Here is a 24,496-nt window from a genome sequence, read left to right on the forward strand (position 1 = left end):
AGTTATACTTTGCTTTGTTTTATATCGTTGAACTCCCCTGTTTTGTTTAATTTCCCACATGAGTGCCGTTTTTGTTTGATCGTGTGATTGTTGTGGCCAAGAGTGTCTCATATGTAAATACTGTGTTACAATTGTGCTGTTTTGTTCTCTCCTTTTGTAAATATTGTACATATATGTTTTTGTATTCCCATGTACTAAAATTGTGTTCATGCAAAAATTGATTAGAATTGCGAAAAAAGGAATTAAAAAGTATTGTTTGCAATTTATAAAGCAGGTGTTTCTGTGACACATTCAGGTTCACCAGTGTTCAGTTGTTACTTGCGATTTGTTGACCCTCAGCATTGGCAATTGTTTTTGTTCTTCATAAGTTTAGATTGACTCGGCCTTGCTGAGTTTTGAGTCAAGACCCTCTTTTGTTTTTTGTCTTTTCTTAACAGCATGGTATCAATATTGCCCCACGTGGAGGAACTTTTATCGCAGATAATACTGTCCACTTAAAATCTTTCTCTGTGTGATTACTTTGTACAAAGTGTTGCACCATAGGGGCAGTCAACACTTTGTGTCTAATTCTGGAGCGGTGTTGTGCAACTCTTTGATTTATTTGCTGAGTGGTTTTCCCGATGTACAGTTTTGGACAAGAGCAAATAATTGCATAAACCACATTCCGGCTTTTGCAATTAGTAAATTCTTTGTGTGACCATTTTGTTGAATTCAACTGGAACTCTACCCCTTCTATCGTGTTGGCACATGAAACACAGGTGCCACATTTATGGTGGCCCTCAACTGGTTTCAACTTCCATAAGGTGCGTAAGTCTGTTTTGGCCTGGCTGATTCCCATGTCAGCACGGACAATATGCTGTCCTATACTTTTATTTTTCTTTAATGCAAACAATGGTTTTTCCATTGGAACATCTAAGTTGGAAATTAGATGCCAATTCATTAAAATGATTGCTTTGAATTTGTTTGTGTAAGGACCAAACGTTACATAGACAGGCCTGTCCAGTGTTTTTTTTTCTTTTTTCTTTAATAATTCTTCTTTTGGGGTAAACCAAGCTCGCTTGATTGAGTGTTTTCAACATTTTACTAGGATAGCCTCTCGCTTTAAACTGATTACTTAAAATTTGAGAGTGTGCCATGAAATCTTCTTTTCTGGAGCAGTTCCTCCTGATCCTTAACATTTGGCTGTAAGGGAGATTGGCTTTAAGGCTTTTGGGGTGATAACTTTGATAGTGAAGGGTGGTATTTTTGTCTGTTGTTTTCCGATGTAAGGTAGTAGTTAGTTTTTGATCTTGCGGGAAAACCACTACATCAAGAAAAGTTAAACGTGTTGTGCTGTAGGTTGAGGTAAACTTTATATCTGGATGTCGGGTATTAAGCCACTGGTGGAATTGGACAAGCATTTCTTCCGAACCATTCCACTGACACCAGATATCGTCGATGTAACGATACCATGTTGTTATGTGTTGTCTGTAAGGGTTATTTTGGTACACGTAGCGCTCCTCATACAGGGCCATGAAGAGGACCGCCTTTTCTGGGGCATAAGGACACCCCATGGCTGTCCCCTTCACCTGCACGTAGAACGCATCCATGAACCAAAAATAATTTCTTTTTAGTGCGATCCTGGCTAGGTCTATTATGAATTCTGTGGGGACTCTTTGTGGCTTGGGTCGGGTTTCCCCAAAAAATTCCATTGCTTCCAATCCCTCCTCTTGGGGAATTTGGGTATAGAGGGAGGTGACATCAAAGCATACCATGAGATTGTGGCTATCATCAAATGGTGAACCTTCGATTCTATTGATGAAGTCCGTGGTATCTTTCAAGTACGATGTTACTTTGGTCATGAATGGTTTTAAAAAGACATCCACGTATTTGGCTAATGGCTCCAATATTGAGTCACACCCGGAGACGATGGGTCTTCCGGGTGGCTCCGTCAGGTTTTTATGTATTTTGGGCAAAAAGTAAATTACCGGAATACGGGGTCTTTTTTTGAACAAATACTCAAATTCCTTTGGGCCTAATATCCATGTGTCAAGTCCCTCATTCAGTTTAATCTGCATTTCTTTTTGTATTTGTGAGGTTGGATCCTCATTTAATTCCCTATACCATTCAGTATTTTTTATTTGACTGTTAGCCTCAGCAATGTATTTATCTCTGGCCCAAACTACTAGGGCACCCCCCCTTGTCAGCAGGCTTCAATACTATAGACTCATCATTTCGGAGATCATTTATAGCTGTTTGTTGCTCCCTAGTTATATTTCTTTTAAAGAAAACTTTTTGTTTGCCCAACTGCGTGACGGAAGAAAGAACAGTCTGTTCATATGCAATAATTTCCTTAGGTACTGTGTATGTAGGAGGAATAAAAGTAGATTTGTTTGAGAGGCTCGAGGGCTCCATTATTCGGGTATCCTCTTTTTTGTGAAAAAAAAGCCTTCAAGCGCAATTTTCTACAAAATTCCAAAGCTTCAATTTTTAGGTTTGTCAAGTCTGTATTAGCTGCTGGTACACATTTTAAGCCTAGTTCTAAAACTGATTTTTCGTAGACAGTTAGTTCTTTATTTGAGAGGTTCACAATAGATGTTGGATCTAAGTCTTGTAATGAGTCCTCCGTGTTCTCATTTCCCATGCTTTCCCATTAGCATGTTGCCACTGCTAATGCCTCTCTCCAAACTTCGACGAGGGGACAATGCCATCAAGACCTTCGTCTGGGGTCATCAAGACCCCATTTAGCATTTAAGAAACTTATCGCCCACAGGTCCGCGGGGGGCCTGGGCCCCTCTTCTGTGGAGGGAGCACTATTGTATGGCTCTCAATCTGGCACAGATGGCTTTCATGCATACCCGGGTTCAGGATCCCCCATTATGGGTGACAATTGACAATCGACTCGTCCATGGCTCGTCGGGTCTGCTTCCCCTCTACCTACCCTTACCTGCCGGTGCTGGAGCCCTAAATCCTATGGTCCAGGCAATGTGCACAACTTGGGTACAAGCCCATAAGCTCCTCTCTGTGGATGCCTTCGTTCATGATAAAGCACCCACATGGCGTAATCAGGGCATCCGCATTGGTGGTGACATGCTTAATTGGATTTCCTGGCGTGCGGCGAGCATACATACTTTGTTGCATTTGATCCCTCAGGGTGAACTCAAGTCCTTTGCTGCATTGCGGGAAGAATTCGGCCTGACACAAACCCAGTACTAGTGCTATATGCAACTTCACCACTGTCTAGCAAACAGTTTAGTCCAGCGACTTTGGTCTGTCCCTGTCAAGAGCATGATGTCCAGGCTTTATAACCTTCTGATCCACCATCTATACTTACAGCTGCAAGTGGGGCGCCTCAAAGAATTCTGGCAGACTCGTATTCAGGTGGAATACGAGGATGAGGACTGGGAGGTGATACTGGAGTCCCTGGGAAGGGGGATCTAAGAGGTTTGAATGAAGTACAGTCTGTTTAAAATTGTGCAGGGCTGGCATTGGACATAGCCATGGATCTGTGCCGCAGGCCTGCTGCCCCACTCCTCATGTTGGAGATGCAATCATATGTCCTGTGACATGGTTCACCTTCTAGTGGAGTGTCCTGTGGTTTGTTCTATCTGGACTGCAGTAGGGTCCACGTCGGGAAAGACTCTGGATATGCCGCCACACTATTAAATCGGCTGCTCCTCCTGCATGACCTGGTGGACCTCCCCCAGCTAACACATCATGCAAGCCGCCTCCTCAGTACCGTTTGCACGACAGCCAAAATCTGTATACTACGTCATTGGCACTCTGCACAGATGCCAACCCAAGGGAATGGCTCACAACCAAGTTCAGGACTGCCTCCTGTGAAAAGGTGATCTATAACCTGATGGTTAGGGATGATGAGTTCCTCCCTATCTAGTCCCCCTTCCTATGGGAACACTGTCACGTTTGGCCGCCCTCCCTGTCTATTTTTTGTCCAGCTCCCTTCCCTTCTCTCTCTTCCACCCTGCTCCCTCCCCTTTTGGTTTTCTTGCTTGCCTACTGTACTAGCCCCTTCCCTTTCTCCCCCTCTCTATTGCTGGATTCATATACATTACACTTAACAATAGTATCGCTCTTTTATACTTTTGCTGCTCGTATTCAGCTTTCTTTTTATTGAAATTCGTGAATTCGTTCAAATAATTTCAACACAAACCTTCATTGTGCAACCAAAACCTCCTCGATATACCGAACACTTAAAAAGGAAAAGCATGGACTATCCCGGGAACAAGGCGGGCCGGGCCAGGCGACGTGAGGCTTTGCTAGTCCATTGTAAATACAGGTGCACGCGAGCAAACTCGCGCACACTTGTTCCCACGAGGGAAGCGGTGAGAGGTGAATCAGAGTACCTACCTCCGTGTGTTCACTTCCCACAATGACCATCAACATGTTAATGCGGTTCGGCCTCCCCTCTGCCGCTGAATTCGCATTCCAAGAGACAATGTCTGCATTGTTTATACCCATGTTTACAAACGGAGCAGCCGCATATGAGGGGACTATCACTGAGAGAACAGCGTCATCAACTTGAGCGTTATTATAACAACTTCATGGGATGGCAGGGCGTTCTCTCTGACAAATATCGGCTTTGAGGGAGACAATACTGCTCCTTTACATTGCTATTTCATGATTCCACAGGTCTCTGAAAAATGTAATACAAATCCCGCTTTGGGACAGTTTTATTTCGCTGTGAGCAGAGCACGCGCTCGGCTTTCCTACAGTCTATTTTAATATTAACACAATCTTGTCAGTGTTGATCTTGAAAATAAAGAACCCAAGAAGTAAAACACATCTACCAGCACAAGACAAAAATAACCATGAAATAACAATACTCGGGTATCAAGCATTAATCTGGTAACTTGAGTGATTTCTCTGTAAAATGTATAGAGAGTAATTCCGAACATAGAAAAAAAACAATGCAAAGCAATAATATATGTAAAGCGCTCTGATACTTACTTGTCTAGCTCGCGATATATAAAACTTTCCAAATAAATAAATAAAAGAAAAATAAAAGAAATAACTTGTTTCACTGTATGAGTTCTATCATATGCTGACAAATCCAAGTACAATTAAAACGATGTTTTTGCTAGTCTCAGAAACCTGTGCAACTTTTTTACTTTTCGAGTTTTTTTAATCGATTCAGTCTAGCAACCTAAGCTTCAATCGCAAGTATGTGTTAACTTTTGTTCCGGTGGTTGATGTAGACCCCCCAGGATATAGCGGCATGGATTTGCAAATTTAGCGGCACAAATATGGAAATTTAGCGGCACAAATATGGAAATTTAGCGGCATTTTTGCGGCACTTTATTTTACTTATAATCATTCATTTTCAGGCTCAAATCCTGGAGGGTCTGTACAGTGCATTACACAAGTGGGGGGAGGCAGCGCCTAGAACTGGGCTACCAGCGTGTCATCCCCTGTGAGGGTGCTCTAGCAATGTCGCCTTGTGGTACCCGCCAGTGACGCCACCCACAGCATTGTTCAGACGGTGTGTGCTGTCTACCATAGAATTTGTATTCGAACCCCTAACCTTCCAATATATATTTCTGTGGCACCAGCCTCTCCAAGCTTTTTTTGGTGTGGGAGGAGGGGGATTGGGGGTGGGTTGGGGTTCAAAAAGTGCCTCCTAGGTACTTCTCGGCGTGTCCTTGCATATGCAGTGCCATGATCTGTGCTACTAGTCTGCAGCCTGTCTTCATATGTGCATCGCCATGAGCAGTGCTGTTTGTAGGCAGCCTGTCTGCAATTGTGCTGTGCCATGGCTTTGCTCCGACAGCTCTTTTCCCTAGGCGTAAGTATTTGTATGGCGGGAACACCAGTGCTTGAGTTTTGAATGGCTGTTGATTTTTGTTTTTTAATCACATTTGGACCTCTACCAATGAGAATTGCAGTTCTTGGGGGGTGAGGGGGATGTGCATTCGAAGGTGGGTGGTCATACACTTACTTGGAGGAAAGATCCATTTAAGACTAGGATAAGCCCTGCAAGTCATTCCTTAAGTATGCTTCCTGTCAATCAATGTAAACAAACAATTATTGCTTCCCTTCTTCTGGCCTTCAATTGTTTAGAACAAAAGTAGCAAGTCAAGTACACACAGAAGGGGCCATGCAGCTACTCACGAAAGCGTTAAAAGAAAAGCGTGCAAGACATAGCAACAATACAAACAACCTTGCATTGCAGAGAGAGAGGGAACACAGTATGTTGATTTGTAAAGCACACTGATCACCCAAAAGGGTATCCAGGCGTTTTATGAGTCTAACAAATAGAATACGTTTTATTGTTAACTTTTAGAATGGTGATGGTAAAATGATGTGAAAGTATATTTCTCCAGGCTGTGACTAACTCGTGTGCAAATGGCGACATAACTGTCCAGCAGAACTTGGGTGCCTCAGTGTGTCAACAAAGTTACTCCAATTTTGCATTTAGCAGCATTGGTTGTATTGGGCCACGTGAAATGCACTCCCACTTCATTCACAAACACGTGCGCTAAAAGAGCTTTCCACCTCAAACTACTACCTGCATATCCCGCCCCATTAACTGATTATTGCTCAGACCGTCTCCTGTAATGCAGGACAGGCAGTGACAGACTCGAAGTTCGGAAACAGATAAAGGAATGAAAAGATTACCATCTCTACACACGACTTCGGCAAAGATGGGAAAATAAATGTAGTTCTCTCTGCGCGAGAGGTCCAAGCTGGCGGGCGCTTGCTTACCTGTGGGAGAGTTCACCAAAACACGTCCTTCAAGCGGCTGTGAAATAATACAAATCCGTGCAGATAACCGAGCAGGCAACCTCTGACCTTCCACCGCTTCCTAGGAATGGAAGTGAAACAATATGATCCCCTTTATAAGTGTGCGGCGCAGTGGGCTGTAATTGAACCGGGTTGGCAGCTGCCGGTATGCACGTTTAATGAACATCTCGTGTTTATGTTCAACAGTAAACACACATTGCCGCATGGTATGCTTCTTTGATAAATAAGATTGGCTTGCTAACTCGCAATAATATGTGGTTATTCTTGTTTGGCGCTGCCTCGTTTAGGTTTAAATGCTCAATGGCGCCGACGGCACAAACAAAGTCAGCTACTAATGTCCCTTCTTTGTTATTCAGATACGGGCGCTCTCCTGTTTCCTGCAATTACGGCTGTACAGCGCAGTTCACGTTGTGACGTATGCGCGTACAGCCAATTAAAAGGCATCATTTTTTATGTCTGCCAGGAGACCTGTTTTTCGCGGCCGAAATAGTCAATATCGCGGCTATCAGCCGATTTCGCGATTTTTTTGTGAATCGCGAAATGCTGGAGGGTCTGTTAACAGTGGCAGTAATGCTGAACATCACTGTGGCAAGAGCATTGGCTGGTGCTGCCTGACGTACAGCGCATGGCTGAAGAGCAACAGAAACAATGGGGAAGATGTTGGTAGCCTGAATGTTGCTGTGCTGGTTTAGTAGTGAAGCTGCCCTGCTACGATTGCTTTGTACACCAAGGTCTTCTTGCATCCAGTGAAGAGCAGTATTACCAATGGTTACAGCAGCCTACATGATTGCAAGTGTTACGGGGTGTGAGATCAACAGGCAATCACTAGTACCACTTGCTTTTCTGGAGGCACTTGTGTGCTTCCTTGGTTCCTGCACCCTGCCCCTATCAAAACCCCTCCATGGTGCCTTACTCAGGAGTCAACTGCTCGTGAAGATTATTTTTTTAATATTTAATGCCTACAATGTAGAAATGTGTGCTACTATTTTTGCCACTCTTTGTAGCACTGTGTGAGACAAACACTCAAATTAAGGTCTTGAATAGGTTTCATACATGTCCTGTATTGGTACGTTTATCCTTCCAATGATATGAGGAGTCACTTCCTGGCCCTGTAGGCCAATTGGGGCAGGGGTAAGCTCTCCACCTAATTAGGCCCATGGCCGGCTTTAGGGTGGTGTGACTGGTGTGGCCGCACTGGCCGCTGAACTGGAGGGAGGCACTGTTTTCATCAATAAGGTACGATTTCAAACCAACTGCTGTAGAGTTCCTTGTGTGTGCAGCTATTAGACAGCAATGCAAATCTCATGAAAACTCTTGTAATTAATGTTCTTCCTAGAGAGAGAGGTGTCTAGTGGCAGTTTTGACTTGCCATAAAGTAGCGCAGAGGGTTAATATGCCTGCGGCAAAGAACAGATCTGTGTTTTATGTAGATAGCACTTTAAAACAAATGAAATGTATTTGAGCACGAGGTTATGGAGAGATGAACTGCACTTTTGCTGGTTGGTAGTGAGGGAATCTGAAGAGGAGGTCATGGGGAGGAAGGGCACCAAAACAGACTGTCGCACCAGGCACTGCCAACTCTAAAACCAGCCCAGATTAGGCCGTCTCTCTGCACCTCCTCTTTCGTCCACCTCATTGGTTTCTCTTCCTGACTGCAACAGCTTGATGTCTCTTCATAAGTGCCAACCCGCTAATAAAACCACACTCAAAAGACTATGCATTACAAATGCATGTGCATGTCCCACGGGCCAGAAATGTTTAGGCCTCATAAGAGTTTTGGAAAGTGCTATACAAACACCAGTACAAATGCAATTGAATCTGGGAAATAGAGGGCTTCAGTGTGTGGATAGCTAGCAGTGGACATGAGCCCAACACAAATGGCAGGTAATTACAACATTTTATTTTGCACAAAGTATTGAAAAAAATTGGGCTGCGGATACAATTAGTGTGTACACATGATGACAAAAGTTTAAATATCCACAGATCAAGTGACTAACGAAATCTATAGAGCAAAAGCAGGAGTTGTGCCATTTTTGCCAGTTTAGTGGAATATGTGGGAGGGGAGCATTCCATGGAAAGGACAGGGTGAAGTGTAATGATATGAGTGGTTACCTTAAGAGTACAAACACCCAGAGTTACGTCTGCCACATATGTTTCCGCATATCTATATTATTTTGTAATCATTATATTGTCATTTGTGAGAGTGTGTAATCTTCATATAATTGAGTTATCGTCTATATACATACATGTTCTGACTTCAGAATGTGCCTGTAATAAGAAAAGCATGCCAGTACTTCCTTGCAACAACTTATTGCAATCAAATAGTGACCTCTGAGATGGTGACCTCACTGCAGGAGGAGGGAGTTAAGGTCCAGATAAAAGCACATATCACCCTGGGTAGATCCTGCACACAGTTAGGTCAGTAGCAAAAGGAATGGTGGGGCTTTAAACAGTAAAAGGCATGGTAGGAGCAGCATACCTCTACGACTGTAAAGGTTCTTTTTGGCATATTACTGTGTTTTGTTTGGGGGGAGGCGAGCAGCAGGATGATATTGGAGGCAAGGTTTTGAAGCCGCTATTCCAGCGCTGGATTGACCACTGTTGGCAGGACGGAATGAAACATTAGTCATTGAAGATGGATGTAAATGATGTCTCTGTCTGCTGCTCCCTGGGGTGCATGGCAGTAGGCACAGCAAGCAAAAAGAGAGATGTGGAAAGCAAGAGACAGGAAAGAAAGAGTCAGGATGGAAGCAGCGGTCATTTCATTAGCGGGGGTTGCCAGCAATGCTTTTCGGTCTAGGTCTTGTCGTGCATACAGCCAGCTGGCAGACGCAATGTAGGTGTGGAAGACAGGTAGTCAGGAATAGAGAGGGCCAGGCACAGCATTGTGAGGCAGCAGACAAGGCAAGAACTGCTTGGGTGCACAAGGTATATGCGATAACTTACCCCGGTGTACACAATAAAGGTATAGCGACTCAGCTACACGTTCATGCCCTTTTAACGGCACCTGTACCTCAGCCTTGTACCTTTGTATGGTCACAGTGCACCTCAATGACTTTCAATAGAAATAAAAAGCTAGGGGTACTTTATTTCATATATATTCATGGCCAATGGCAAGAAAATGTAAATACAATTAATTCATAAATTTGCCAATAGCTCACAATATACTGATATCGTTTATTAACAATGCTAAGGTCTACATAGTATCAACAGTTCGAGAATTCTATAATTTGATTAAAATTTGCGTTGAATCATACCTGGGTGGAAATGAGATGTCCAACTCATACAGTCTGTCTTTGAAAACCGACAATTCCTTGTCAAATTCTAAAAGCTATAAATATAAAACAAACACAAGAAAACATGATTACCGGGGGAGACATATTAGGCAGCTTTTCTTCCACGGAAACATAATGAATACAAAGCACAATCTTATTTATATTTTGCCAAACTAGAAACGGATTATTATGCAAAAACCATATACTCTGTACCACAGACTCTCTCTGTAATGCATCTCTTTATTCAAAAGTGTATAGGAGGTTTGGCGCTCTACTTTCGCCATGCCTTTATGAAATATGGCACTAAAACAAATATAAATGGGGGAAGATTTTACTCACCTTTGTTATCACTAGTACAGTAAACTTACAGGACCTTTTTCTGTACCACTCTAGTAGGAAAGCAATGCCTTGTAGAAAATTGCGAACGATCTACACATTCACCTTCCCCAATACCCAATCTCCATTACCTAATGCTGGAAAAATTGACCTGTTCATTAGCTCAGAAAAGAAGGCTGAACTTGTTGTTGGAGATCACAGCAAATGCTGTGTGAGTGTAAATACTGAACCATCACAAAATCATTGATAATTTGCACCCCATTAAACGAAAAATATGTGGGCTCCTGGTCATGTGCTTAATATCATAGGTAACACGTGCAGAGGGGTGTACCACAGACTGTCTCCCAGGAGATGGGAAAAGTGCCACTCCAACATTTGCCCTCGGATATTTAAAGGAATCCAGAAGGCCACACAAGCTGGGGTTCTTTCCAACTGAACATTCTTTTGAGGGGATCTCTCGACTCTCCACTGAGGGTGTGTGCAAAATATGCAAGTGCAGATACATATCTTTATACACCACAATGTCTATGTGTCCTTACCTCTTTTTTCAAATAGAGTAAAGTTACACCAGGGAAGCGCTGTCCTTAAAATCCTCCTCCATACACCACATCCCAAAAAGTTTTTCGGAGGATTAATAAACATCGACCAGCTCCTTAGTGCCGCAAACTCATGCTCTAGGGCCTCTTTAGCCTGTGCGTGCTTTCTCAATAGGTGTATGGCCAAAGAATAATCTGGTTAGCATTGGGTGCATAACAAACGAGTACACACGCACATATGAGTGCATGTCTGCTACAATGTGTCCACACATAGTGCACCAAAGAGGCCTTAGGAAACCCTCTGTAGCAGGAATCGTTTCCTCTTGCTGGGCAAGCAGGGCATCTGTCAGTTTGCATAAGAGGAAGCTGCTTTAATAATCTAGCCAATGGTGTGAAGAAGCTGTTTCAGAATGTGTGTCAGTACTATCCCAGGGTTGACATTTTATGTTAAAATAACTTACATCTTTCTTCAAAGACAACGCAAAGCGTGCTTTTTGGATGAAGTACGGATTCCTACAGAGATCCGATCTTAAGGGATGCCCTAGTAAAACTCTTAATGGATAACTTAAAAATGTCCCTGTTGGTGTGCATTCCTAGGTGAGTGACAGAAAAGTATATATTGAGGATCCCAAAAGCAAGAGATTCTTTAACAATGTTAAGCGGTTATCATTAAGGTTTAGGTAGTAGAATTCTAGGCACATATATGTTCTTCTATCTCAAGAAAAGATGGTCCTTGATGAACATCAAACTACCACCACTACCCAGTGGCTTTTTTCTAATACCACGCAAAGTTAAAGATCAGGAGTTTATTGAGAATTTGTATTTCAACATTGGAGGGATGCAACTTGCCAGCTTACACAGGGCACGGAGTCTCAACGTATATTTGTTTTTCAGGTTGAAAAAGCAAAAGAACGCAAAACATACCCAGGTCCCTATTCTGGTTTCCTAGCGCCTTTAAAAAAAATTATATCTTACCTTCAAGAGCTTCAATGAATTAAATATTCCCTGCTCCCACAGCTGGACTTCTACCTGGCAGGCCCAGTGCACCTCAGATCTAGAATATGTATCTAGGGCTAAAATCAGAGTGCACTCAAAAAAGGAAGGAATACTTTATTCCAGGAAGAATATTTTGCAATTTAATTTATGCAAATCTCCATAACCTTAACGAGGCACCAAATGCATTCAATGAAGGTAGTATGCTACCATGTAGGTTTTTAGGCCATGAATAGGCGTTCACTGGGGTAAACATAAGACTTTGACTCTGTTCCAGTCTGGAAAAATAAAACACCACTGCAAGCTTCTCTATGTGCCATGACAAGGTGTCAGATGACTTAGCGGCCTCTTCCTCAGTATAGCAAGTGTAGGGCACCCCAACCCATGGAGACTGTTTTTCAACCTCAGACTTGCTGAAAGGCTTCAGGAAACTTGTTTTTACATCATGGCTGTCGAGACAAATTATCGAGGCCTAATCATACACCTGAACAAAATAATTCAGGCACGTTTAAATTGTTTTCTCTAAAGCAATTTTGTCACAAATAAACAAATTATTGCCAACTTGTGTGAGCTATTGAAAAGTTACATTCTCGAGAAACTGATATTAAGATACTTTGTTAATAAGATGTGCATTTCACTGGCACCACCGGTGTTGCCGATGTGAAAGAGTGCGTGTTTCACCTCCTCAGTGTTTGCTGAAATGCTTATCAGTTGGCCACCATAAAAAGGTGCAATATTAGCACGCCCTTTCCGCCTCCCGGGACCTTCCAGACACAGTTTACAAACTCTGCTGATAAAATCAATAGCAATTCTATACCAGACAAGAGTGTTAACTGCAACAGTAGCAAGAGGAATTATATCTGCCCCATACAGCCATCACAAAGAATTAAGTGATAACGATTCTCTAGTGAATTCCACTTTATGTGGTAAAAAAATACACGCGCGAATGTCTTCCTTATTACATATATATCAGAGCGCTTTACATGAGCACCAGTTATGTTTAACAATGACACATTCATATTTTTTTTAGTAAGCACAGGGAGACTAAGTGATTTGACCAGAATAACAGGATGCTGAGCCGACACTGAGGCTTGAACCTAGTTCCCCAGCTCCAAAGTCGGCAGCTCTTGCCGTAAGGCCACAACTATGCTTGAAATTCGTTCGAAAAAAGACAAGGCTAATACCCGGCCTGGCACATAATAACCACTCTGACAGGACACCGGTGACCTCATATCGCAGCCAGTCACTCAGTAAAGCTAATGTGAGACTGAATAAGTGAGTGAAAAAGCTCATCATCACCGCTCTGACTGACCACCGCCGCGTGCCAGCGCCATTTTCGATCCTGACAAGCACGTCATTAGACCAGCACCCTCCACGGCGACGGTGGCGTGTTTACACACTGTTCATTAATCATGTCCATCTCACAGCTGCGCTGATACCATTGTATGAGTGGCAGAGGTTCGGCATGAAATTAGATTGTGTCCCTCCGCCGCCTCATAAATCATCCCTGAAACGTGCAATTAGCAGCTACTTGCACACATTAATTATCTGTGTGAAAAGCAGCTACCTGAACCTCCAGGACTGTTGACTGGGATCTTCCCTCCTGGCCACCGTCTCCACGTCAATCTCGAAGTCTACTAGCGTATGTCACAGTGTGTAAGCGCACGCATCTATTTTGCTGCAGGTTGCCATGTGCGCACTTATCTGCCTGATGGAAACGTTGGTTCAACATTAGACGCTTCCTCAAATAAACAGCACCTGTAAAAGCGCATTGTTTTCGTAAAGTCTACAATGCCTGCCGGGAAAAGAGGAGGGAGGATGGGGAAAGGGGAGAGGGTTTCGTGTGTGTTTTGAATACAGGAAGCAGCATTTTAAATGTTGATAGCAAAACTTCCACACATTTTGCACACAGTCGATATTTTATCTGAACAATTTGCAAATGTGCAGTTTCAAAATTAATGCGTGTCCCCAGCATTTGAAACAAATAGATTTGCATTAAACAGCTCGAAAGGCCAGATCTGTACATACAGTTTCAAAGCACACCGCAAACATTTAACTGAAGTCTCCTGGAATTCTATCATAAATGGCCATCTGCCGGACTCTTTCATGCCGTTTGAGGCAATTATAGAACATATGAAATTCATAAATATGAAATTCATATCTAGAGCTAGGTCTTGCTAATAAATTGATCAGCTTAAAGAGATCTTTTTGGCCACAGGGATAAACAGATACATGGAGTCAGGAAACGTATTCAAAAAGAGTGGTCTTCATATCACGATATAATGGACATTGCATTTTTCATTGAAAAACACAAAAAATCTGGACAAGCACAAATTGAGGCACCTCACATTTGTGGTCCTCACTTGCTAGACCTGTCTAGGAAACCCAAATGTTCCCCCTACATTTTTTTTTAATTTAGCACTTACCAATTTATATCCTGGAAAATTTCCCATCAAAGCTGGATTCCAGGATTGATTAATGTATATAGGTGAACAAAATCCAACGCATTTTTAGAAAAAAATTCTCATAAGCAGGAGCAAGCTGGCTTATTTTTATGAATTTCAAAAATATCAATTAAAAGTTATACAAACAGGGCAATGTCCTTCTGCCAGTGGTATTTTGTTCAGAATATACTACAGAAGGTGGTCTCATCATTTTATGTGAGGGTGTGTGAAGTGGAGTCCAGATGGAAGACTGAGTTCTGTAATAAATGAAACCAGGAGTGCATCTCTGAAGACGCCCAGTTCTGGAGGAGTTTGCCCATATATGCCAGTGTTAAATACCACAAACAATATTTTCTGACTCTTCTATATGCCTGGAAAGTTCAATAAAATCTCAAACAGAAAACATATTGCTGCTTTATGTGATAATGAGGATAGTTGTCACATGTTCAATAAGTACCCTAAGAGCGCATCACTTCATCATGAGATGTTTGCCTTTGTTGATTGCATCATTGAACTTAAGCTGGATTTTGACAAGTAGCATTCATTTTTGGACTATATGCAACTCTCACAACGAGTCTGCATTAAATCAAAATCTGTTGATGCTGGCCACAAATAAATAAAAAAATCAAGATTCTGAGGCAATGGAAGGCAGACGCATACTGTATGTATGGCTGAAAGAAGTTCATGGTGCACTTAATACAGAATTGATGCTAGGTAAATGACCCAAAAATATTAAAGAAACAGACCCTTTGGGGGAAAATTAAAGATGAACTGATCATGCATTACATGAATTGATCACACCTATACAGTAAGTAATAAAGTGCAGGGAAGATGTTGTGAAGGCACTTTTCACATTGGGCGCAGGGTCAAGACTGATTTGCATATGGCGTGGTCCAAACTGGAAAGGCACGGTAAGCAAAAAAATGATGGATTTAGGCCCAGATCTCTGTACTGGGGTGAATGTATGAGATTGCTCTGCATTCTGTCCATCAATTGTTCTTTTTGTGAAGGCACTTTTATACCACATTTTGTTTCGTGCAGTTGACTCTCGACTAACACTCTCAATTTTTTTCCAGTCACAAAAATATTAGGTGATGTAATACAACATTTCAACAACACTTAGCGGCCCTAATTAATCCTGGTGCTAAAAATCCCAGTACCTGTGTTCATATCAAGTCGGAAATGAATATTACTCAATGGTGTCCGATGAGACAGGTGTATCACTTTTCCATTTAAATATTTGGATTATTTGTTGCACATGAGACAGGCCTTCGTAGATGCTACAGCTGTGCCTTACTGGACACATAGTCCCCCAGACTAACCTTGTGCAGATTTCCAAAAGAAATAGGCAAAATGACTATCATATTTGGTTGACCAAACGTAAGTGCCTTTGCAACTGTGATTTTGTTTTGATTTGTAATGAACTTGATAATTAGCAGCAGTCAGGGAAATGAATCATCCATATCCGAGGTGCTTTGGATAGAATGTCACTCTCTCAACCATGAACATGGTATGGTATTGGGTTTATGCTGGTGTTATTTTACCTGAAGGAACAACATAATCACAGAACATTCCTCAGCCAATCTGCAGTTCCTATGTGGTCCACATAGTAAAGAGATGGCTTATGGGGGGAAGGTTTTTCTGAAACTACATGAGCATCACAGGCCTTCTTTCTGCACCATTCTCAGAAATTGAGTGTAGCCAAGGAGGGAAAAAGAAATCCTAAGAGCTCAACGTCAAAGTGTATGTGCTCGCGCAGAATTATAATGTACGCTAACTGTCCAGAAGCACAAGTTGAAGCCACTGTTTGGCTTAAAATAATTTTAACACAGTCTTCTCCGCATGTATAAAAGGACACTATTCACCCCTCTATAAATAGAAGGGAAGCTCCATCCACTCATAGCCTACATGAAAAGCACCACCTGTCTCTGATCTGGCAATGTTCTCCACAGTTATTTATTTCACTGCCCATGCACCATTATGTACACTCACCCCCCTACTGATCATCTGCTCTAGTATATTCTAATAAAGGTGCATAGTATGGCTGAAACGAACATCTGGATATGTCCAGAACACTTACAACCTTTCAGTATTCTGCCTCTGGCGGGATAGGAGAGAGGGACCACGCAAAGTTTCAAGGGAATGAGAAAAAAAGGACCAGCTGCAAATTATACTAGACGGCAGGGAGCACCATGCACAGGCGCATCAATGGCAGATGGTGATTGGCACTGTAATTACGTTTGCAATGGCAATCTACTGAGATGCCCTTTAATGCATCCCTAGTCTCCCCATGCAGCTCATTTCCCTTCCCCTTCTTCTCTGGTATCCTAGTTGCCTCCCCTGCTTCCCTCTCCTCTACTGACCTTGCAACAGTGCAACCACCTCTTCCTCCTCCACCATACCCTGCCCTGCTTCCCTCTTCCTGTGCTGCCACCTCCTTGTTTCCTCCTGCCCCTTCGCAGGGTGTATGATTTACACCTATTTTCCAGCTCTCTAAGTTGTCTGTGTTCTGCGAAGGGGGTAGGGCGTAGTGGAACATTTAGGTTGTTTGACCAACATCAGAGGTGGACAATCCCTTGGTTCAATTTGTCTTTCAAGTATCTCCCCATGGCAAATCTGTTCAAGGTGGCTGTGATCCAGAAATGCTGTCCCAGTCTGGGCTCTTAACCACCTCCATTGCCCCAGCTGTAGATGTTGCCGGGACACACAGTACAAACATATTGTTTAACTTTCAATTAGATACTGTATATCAAGAACTAAAAAGTTTGTGGACTCTGAGTCTAGTGAAGTGTGTGTGAAGGCCCCCATCCCTTGGAACCTTTGGAACTATACTTTCATTATAGCTGCAAAATAATGTTTTCAGAGGTTAATCATTTGGGTTAAATGGGGAGGATGGGGTGTGCGGAGGATCCTCTATATATGAATTACACATCTCCTTAAAGGAGAAGAGGTTGCTTCTTTCGTCAGGTCAGAAAAAAAGATTGACAGGGCATTGCAATATAGCCTTGGATAAGCAATATAGTCTGGCAGGAGCTACACTTGCTTGAATATGGATGAGAATGGTCAGGTAGCATGTTGCTCTTCATCAGTATGTTGCCCTTCTCTACTGTGCCTTGGCTTATCAACTCCTTTGTGATTCACAATCTTTAATTAGGAACTTCCAGTACTTCCAAGAAGGTTTTTGCCTGCCCTTTGTGGCTTTTTCATCCTAACTAGGACCCTCTCCAGAAGACCCTTGTTACATTTTCACAAGTATATTAAAGTGCAAAGCTGCGCCACGGCTGCTAGAAGAAGTCACACCTTCCTTGAGTGATCAAGAACAGTAGTCATTCTAGTCCTTGGTAGGGGTCTAGGAACAGTAGCCAGGGACCTAGCCGGGTTTGGATGTTCAAGGGTGGTATTGTCACTCACCATAATGATATATTATAGCATCTTAGTAATTCATTTTCACACATCATGAACGTGAATTAGAGCTATCAAGTGACGTCATCCAGACTGAAGCAATTGTATGTGCCTCCTGGACAGTATTTTTTGTCCAAGGTTCTCTAAAAAGGCTCTTTCCTTCCAGTCCTGTGAAATGATGAAAGAAGCACACTTTCATGCACTGTACAGACATGGAATCTACCAATGCAGTATCCGGCACAATTTCAACACCCCTTTTACGTAGGTAATTTAACTTCTAAACCATTATTTCGCAACCACTAAAAAAACAAAGACCCAAAGGCACGGGGACCTCCATGGCCTCTTCTCTAGGCTCTGAACCTGCAAAGTTTTCCCTTTTAAAAAATGCTATTTGATTCTCTGTTAAATGATGCCTTTTTTTCTTTGTGCCCCTGAAAAGCCTCCAGCTGGGGCGATGGAAGCGTTTAAGAGTACATGCTGGGCTGCACATCTGAGCCACTTTTCAAGAAAACATCTGTGAGATATGGTTCTGGGCTGGAGCAATGCATACTTTGAACTTCCAGAATGTGGAGTTCTACAGACATTAAAAGCTGTTTCTCAAGGGAGTTGGCTGTTGCAAACCAGTTCTAGATTTAATTGAAAGCATAATGTTAAATATTATTTTGTGTATTGGAACGTAGAAAGTTAAAGCAAGGTTGTTTAAATAAATGTAACCCATACTTTTTGTACAAACGTTTTGGGTTTCTGTGTATTCTTCTGGGAGAGAGTGGGGTCCATGTCTCACCAGACCAAAGCCTTGGCCTGGTGTAGGATAATGTTAGTGTCAAGCTGTCACCTAATATTTATGGATGGTTTCTCCTTACAGGCTTCCTAACCTACCCTGTCACCTAGTCTCGTCTCAATCTCTAACTTTTGTTGTGGAATGGTCGGTACAGGTCTTTTAATCACAGTGAGAAAACGTTCCCCTCTATCCTTCATTCAGGTGGCCATCGCTTGAAGTTGACTACCTTGTAGAACATCCAGGCTAGTTCCTGGCCTGCAACCTGGACAGAGAACAGACCATAGCCTGGAAAAGCGTGGTAGACTGAGCTGGTGCCTGACCCACCCATAGGGTGGATGACCCTAATGGTGACCTGCATGTCACCCACACTTACTATTTTGTTCATGCAGTGCTCTGCATTGTTACACTTTCAAGCCTGCAGTAAGTCTAACCTTGGTGATGGTGATTAGGTCAGTTGATGGGATCACACTCCAGCAGGTCGGGCAAAGTCAAGTGCCTACCTGCCAGGTTCTTGTTATTCCCCATAGCTGTGGGATGCCTTGCCAAGCACACCCTTCACCAGGAATGCACCCACCTTAGTCACCTCAGAAGGCAATGTACGGCACCAAAAGAGCTGGCTTACTTTACACATTCACTATTCTAACAATGCCGTACAAAACAAAGGCCTTGTCAGTGCATTCCCCTGCTCGCCTCTCACTCTGTGAAAGGCCCTTAGGCTTAGAAACATATACTGCTGCGCAACTCATTCTCAGTTTGCCGTCTTGCTTTGTAATGCAAACACCGTGAAACATTTGATTAGACAAAACATGTATAAGCCTTAGAACCTCGAAAGCGGGTCACAAGCATCTTTCCAATGACTATTAGATATTTAACAGAAAACCTTGCTTTTCTTAAGGCTCGCGCTCTGAAGAAAGGGCCAGGGCCTCAGCACTGCACAGATGTACCTTTACGTTTGTTGTCAAACAATGTATGCCCAGGATCACACCCCAGCTCTTGGATAAGCTCAATTCTTGATTTTCCAAATGTGTGGCACAAGGTATTTTGCATGTGTTCCTTATCGCATGGCAACAAAGAAGCCCTCTTCTGCTATGGATAATAGGATCTAACCATTTCAGAGTGGAAGGCATCCACCATGTTTCTCTTGACTATTGCAAACTGCGTATTGCGATCACTCCATAATTACATGCTCTGCCTTTTACAGCAGCAGTTGCTGTCAGTTGCCAAATCACTTGCCAGGATCCTGACACATCGCCTGTCTTCCAGCTAAGGAGAGCAGGCAGAGGTGACATAATGTAGTGCGCGCCTCTCACAAGCTTGCTTGGGGTTTAATCACTGCTGCTGTTACAAGACAAAGGTGAAAACAGGCCATGACAGTTTACTTATTAAGAGTTGATGTGGGGTCTGAGTAGGGGAAACAGTCTACACTCATGGCTGACAGATGCAGCAGTCAGTGCTACTACTAATAATAATTTGCATCAAAAACTGGTAAATTGACTCCAGTATCTCTGCACAGGTCCAAGACGGGTTACAAATGAGCACCATTGCACTACAGTCGCCGGTCCCTCCTCCTGATAGGGAGGGAGGAAGGAATACGAAAGCAATGCCACAGGCAGGCCCAGAGAGACTGAATATGAATGACTGTTACTGAGTAATATCATATTTAGGTAGCAGAGGTACGGCTCACGTCTCTAGTCATTCACCTGCAGCTCATGAACACAAATGTGTCCTATTTAAGGATTTCTCTCAACACAATATTTATGCCATTGGAGGGGCATTCCCGCCCACAGAAGCTAAGGCTGCCCATCTGATCTACACACATATTGAAGCGTTACCAATGAAAGAAGGCATAGACTACACGCGCATCTTGCTCGGACCAAACGTGCCTTAAAGAGTATTGGGTGGCAGTGCTCATATAGAACCCCCTGAACTTTTTTCCAGAGACCAATATGTTGAGTTCTGGACTACCACAAGGTCGGGTACCTAATAATTTGTGCAACGTGTAGGGGGCATCTTTAAGGCCTTGTACTACTTAAATTTAAGGAAACCCAAAGCACCTGCATCACACCAATGTTGTTCATTTGGGGTATAGCACCAGTATGTTACACCGTATTGGACTGGTGTAGGGAATCCGCCTCACAAGTGACCGTGGATAAATTGGAATCTGTTATTCTGTATCTACACCAACAAACAGTGCCACTGAAGGACCAAAGACTGCTGCACAAGAAGATTATAAACAGGAGCCCTGAGCACTCAGCCAGCACAATAGGACCTGCATCTCCATGGTAGTACTGCTCTCCAGAGACAACACAAGAAGGTTGGCTCAAGAGCTGTCCTCGGAGAAAGTAAACAAACCTCCCTCAGCTGCTACAAAAGCAACATCACAAAGCCATTTGTGGTGTATCTAGCACATGCTCTTTGGCTAAATGCTCCATTACCTTCCATGAAGGCCTGCGCCTAACTATATCAAGCGCTTGACTCTTTCAAGTTTCCTGTTCTTTCCACCTCCACTCTCTCTTTCTCCCTCCCTCCTGTTCCTTCCACCTCCCTCCTGTTGCTTTCCACTACATCACACTGTCTTCCTTGGCTACTGACTTCCACAGATACTCATAAGTACTATGTTTGCAGAAAGCACCAGGGGCCACCTTTTCTTTTGCCCATGTCAGCTTGTATACTTTTGCTACGTTCTTAACATTCAACATTCAATAAACGATTCAACAAAAAAAGGGAACGTAAGCAAATAAAAGGGAGAAGGCATCTTGGACAGTGTAGAGAAAAGCTGTACCCGATTAGCAGACTGAAGGGCAATGGGCATTGTGAGGCATTCATTTATGCGATAAATGTCTTCAAAGATAATGGTTAGAGAGATGGAAGCAGAGAGAGCTGAAAGGGTTGATGAGTGCAGCAACAGTATAGAACTCTCCCACGGCACATATCTGGTATTTGCCACTGAAATGCAGTTTTTAACATGATGGATGCAGATGATACTATTTATATTTATGTAAGTAAAATGTGTTTTACATAATGCTACATATCAGCCAAGCCATGTCAGAGAGCTGGATAAGATAGAAAAGAAAACAGACATTGGGAAGTTTTGATTCCAGGCAACTTACAGTTTAGCCCGATCTACATGGTATGTCTTATGCCTGTGCAAAATCACGTACTTTTTCTACTAAAATGTCATGACATTTTCACGATATTATGCTTTTGTATCAAAATGTGGTTAGCTAGAATCGTGCATAATTTTCTTTACCTTAGCATGCACCTCATGCAAAAAGGTCTTGTAAGATACAGGCAAGAGACTGGTTCGAGCAGAAAATGACTCGCAACAATATTGTTTCTGTGCGAATCAGTCTCCCACCGATACCTAGGAACATTCTTTTAAGCAAGGTGCAGACTTGCAAATGAATACTAAAAATTAGGTAAAGTGAATTTTAAGAAATTATGTGAATTTCATATAAGGCGAAATTCTGGATTTTTGTTAAATTTACTGATATAATTAAAGCTGGATCTGGCATTATTTATACCATTAACTGGAGGAGGGTGCGCCCACCTGAGTGCTTTCTAGCACTACCTCCTTACTCCCCTTTTGATTCTTTGTTTATTATTTAGATGCTCCTGTGCAGGAGTTTAAATTAGTCAAATGCCTGGCAGAAAAGTTTGGCTGTCCTGAAATTAAGGTAATCAGCCTCTGTTTGAACTCAAAGGATCAGGTTTCTCCATAGTCTTGGTCCCTCGAACCCCCATGATCTTTTGCCCCTCCTTCAGTTTGTTGAAGGAGTGTTGTTGGCTGAAATTAATCAAAGCTAAGGAAATAAATGCAAATTCATGGCTAGAGTGTTATGACAACCCAAAGTTTGAAGGAGGCAGGGAGGGCCTCTAGCCATAGACTTTGTGCATAAAACAGTTTGTTTTGAATTGATTCTAAACTCAAATGATAATCAATGGAGAGCTTTCATGGCTCAATTCATTTGGTAGATCTGCCCCCTAACCAAGGTTAAAATTCTTCCCCTTTTTAGCAAGCAAAATGTATCCTGGGCAAAGCAAAAATGTGAAGATGTTTCCATGCAACTTGCAATCCTGATTTGACCAGCTTAAGATTCCCTCATACATTTAAATGAGGACCTTTGTCTCAATAATCCAGATGAAATTTAACCCCAGCAAAGGTAAAAATAATGTACAGCTAGTCTGAGGAAGCCGGAAAACTAGGAGCTATACATTAATTTCCTTAATGGCTCGGTTGATTTATGCGGTAATGATGAAGTCTAAATCAAAAATGATCCCAAACGCTCTGCCCTGTTGAGATGTGTTGAGTGAAGGGGCCCAGATTTAGAGGACATTCAAATGTGGGGCACGGGGTGAGCTCTCCATCTATGGTTATGAAATACATTTTTGCTCCGTTGATACAAATGGAACTGTCCTTCCCCCAGGAATAATCACGATGGATGCTTTGAAGAGACCTGAAATTTCACATATGGATTAGTTGTGATTCATAAATAGCTGTTTTGTGTATTGTTATGCCATTTGGATGTGTATTAAAGTTTTATTGTGATCTGTAACCGCTTGGTTACTGTCTGAAGTTGTATACTAAAAAGTTGGTTGTGGTTAAAGGTGCAAAATGTCGTGAATTGCCGCCCTTTTATATTGTACTGAGCTGGTTTGACCTCTGGTTCAAATAAAAAACTAACCATCTATGTATTTGTCCTCCTTGGGTGAAAAGATGATAAATGACTACTGATTATTATCTTATAGGAATATGCAGCTTTTAACATTTTGTGTGGTGGCAAATTTAAGAGTAAATTATGTCAAACATCTGACTTCGCTGTAACCCGGTATATTGCTTCAAACGAGACAGAGTGCCAGAACAGATTGTTACAAAACAAGAAGTTGAGTTCTTCAACGGATTGAGTAGAAGATCATCTCCCGTGCAACTGTGAGAAGATGTGCAAAGACAGTCCCTTGTATTTTTTCAATTTAATGGTGTATCCTCACTAAGAAGAAACGAATGCACGTCTGTACTATGCACCAACACGTGGTTGATAATTTGTAAACTGTGCATAGTATATGTACTGTTTAGCAACATTTATTGTCCTTTTGACCAGTATTGCTCAATCAAAGATCCTTTATGGCTTCCTGCTGTTAATCCACTTCTTTATTAATATGAGTCTCTCTTGCTTGTCCAATGCCAAGTTAATTTCGGCCTATGACAAGGTGATCTTATAAATTGATTCTGATCTTTGCAGCCCTCCCTATGTTGAATAGATTTCTCTTTTCTCAAGAGTGCTAAGTATATTACTCTTTAAGAATCTCTTGAATTTTTGGAGAAGCTGCTCCCCCTAGCAGCTTCTGTTGAAAATGAACAGTGGATGTGCTTACATGTGATCCCTATTAACAAATTCAATTTCAAAATGTTATTTTTGGATGCCAATCACTGTACGGAGCAAAAGCAATATGCAGTTACTCCTTTTGCAAAATAATGACAAACAAATGCAATCGTCAAATGAAGATATGGAAGCGTTATTATCAAGTAAATAATATCTACTGTTGGACTTTGGCCCTTAGGGCAGGTTCACCCCTAGACTTTTTGCGTGAAATTGCGTGAAATGGTGACCTGGCAATGGTGATTTTTGGGATTCTGCGCACTTTCACTGTGTCCCAGTGGAAAGTGCGTGCACACTCTGAGTGCATGTGCTGAGCTAGGCCTGCCCTCCCATAGGAATGCATGGCGAATGTATGTGTCCCTGGTAGTTCCTGATGCGTGGGGTGTACAGGCTTGAGTCTGGTATGTGTGAACTCGTGAGAGTGAAGGCTGCGAGATGGTGTATGCAGCATGTATGTGTCTAGTAGGGAAGCGCCATTTCTAGACATGGCTGTACGTGTGCTGTGAGGGTGCTGGCGTGTGATTGGCTGGAGCTGGCTGGCATGCCAGGCTCCAGGAAGTCTGGATGGGTCTGCCCGGTGGTGAGTGGGAGATTAGCATGAGTGATGTGT

At 42.6% G+C, this 24,496-nt stretch overlaps 1 protein-coding gene across 2 annotated transcripts in view; it reads right to left on the reverse strand.

The window, feature by feature from the left end:
* Positions 1–24,496, reverse strand: part of INPP5A (inositol polyphosphate-5-phosphatase A) — a 1,643,294-nt gene that overhangs the window by 166,590 nt on the left and 1,452,208 nt on the right. For both annotated transcript variants that reach the window (XM_078643463.1, XM_078643462.1), the window contains exon 12: positions 9,999–10,072. In XM_078643463.1, the coding sequence (XP_078499589.1) occupies positions 9,999–10,072 (74 nt within the window). The remainder of the gene's footprint in view (positions 1–9,998; positions 10,073–24,496) is intronic.

This window comes from Lissotriton helveticus, chromosome 5_1 (genome assembly GCF_964261635.1).
Source record: "Lissotriton helveticus chromosome 5_1, aLisHel1.1, whole genome shotgun sequence".
In the NCBI taxonomy this organism is placed as follows: Eukaryota; Metazoa; Chordata; class Amphibia; order Caudata; family Salamandridae; genus Lissotriton; species Lissotriton helveticus.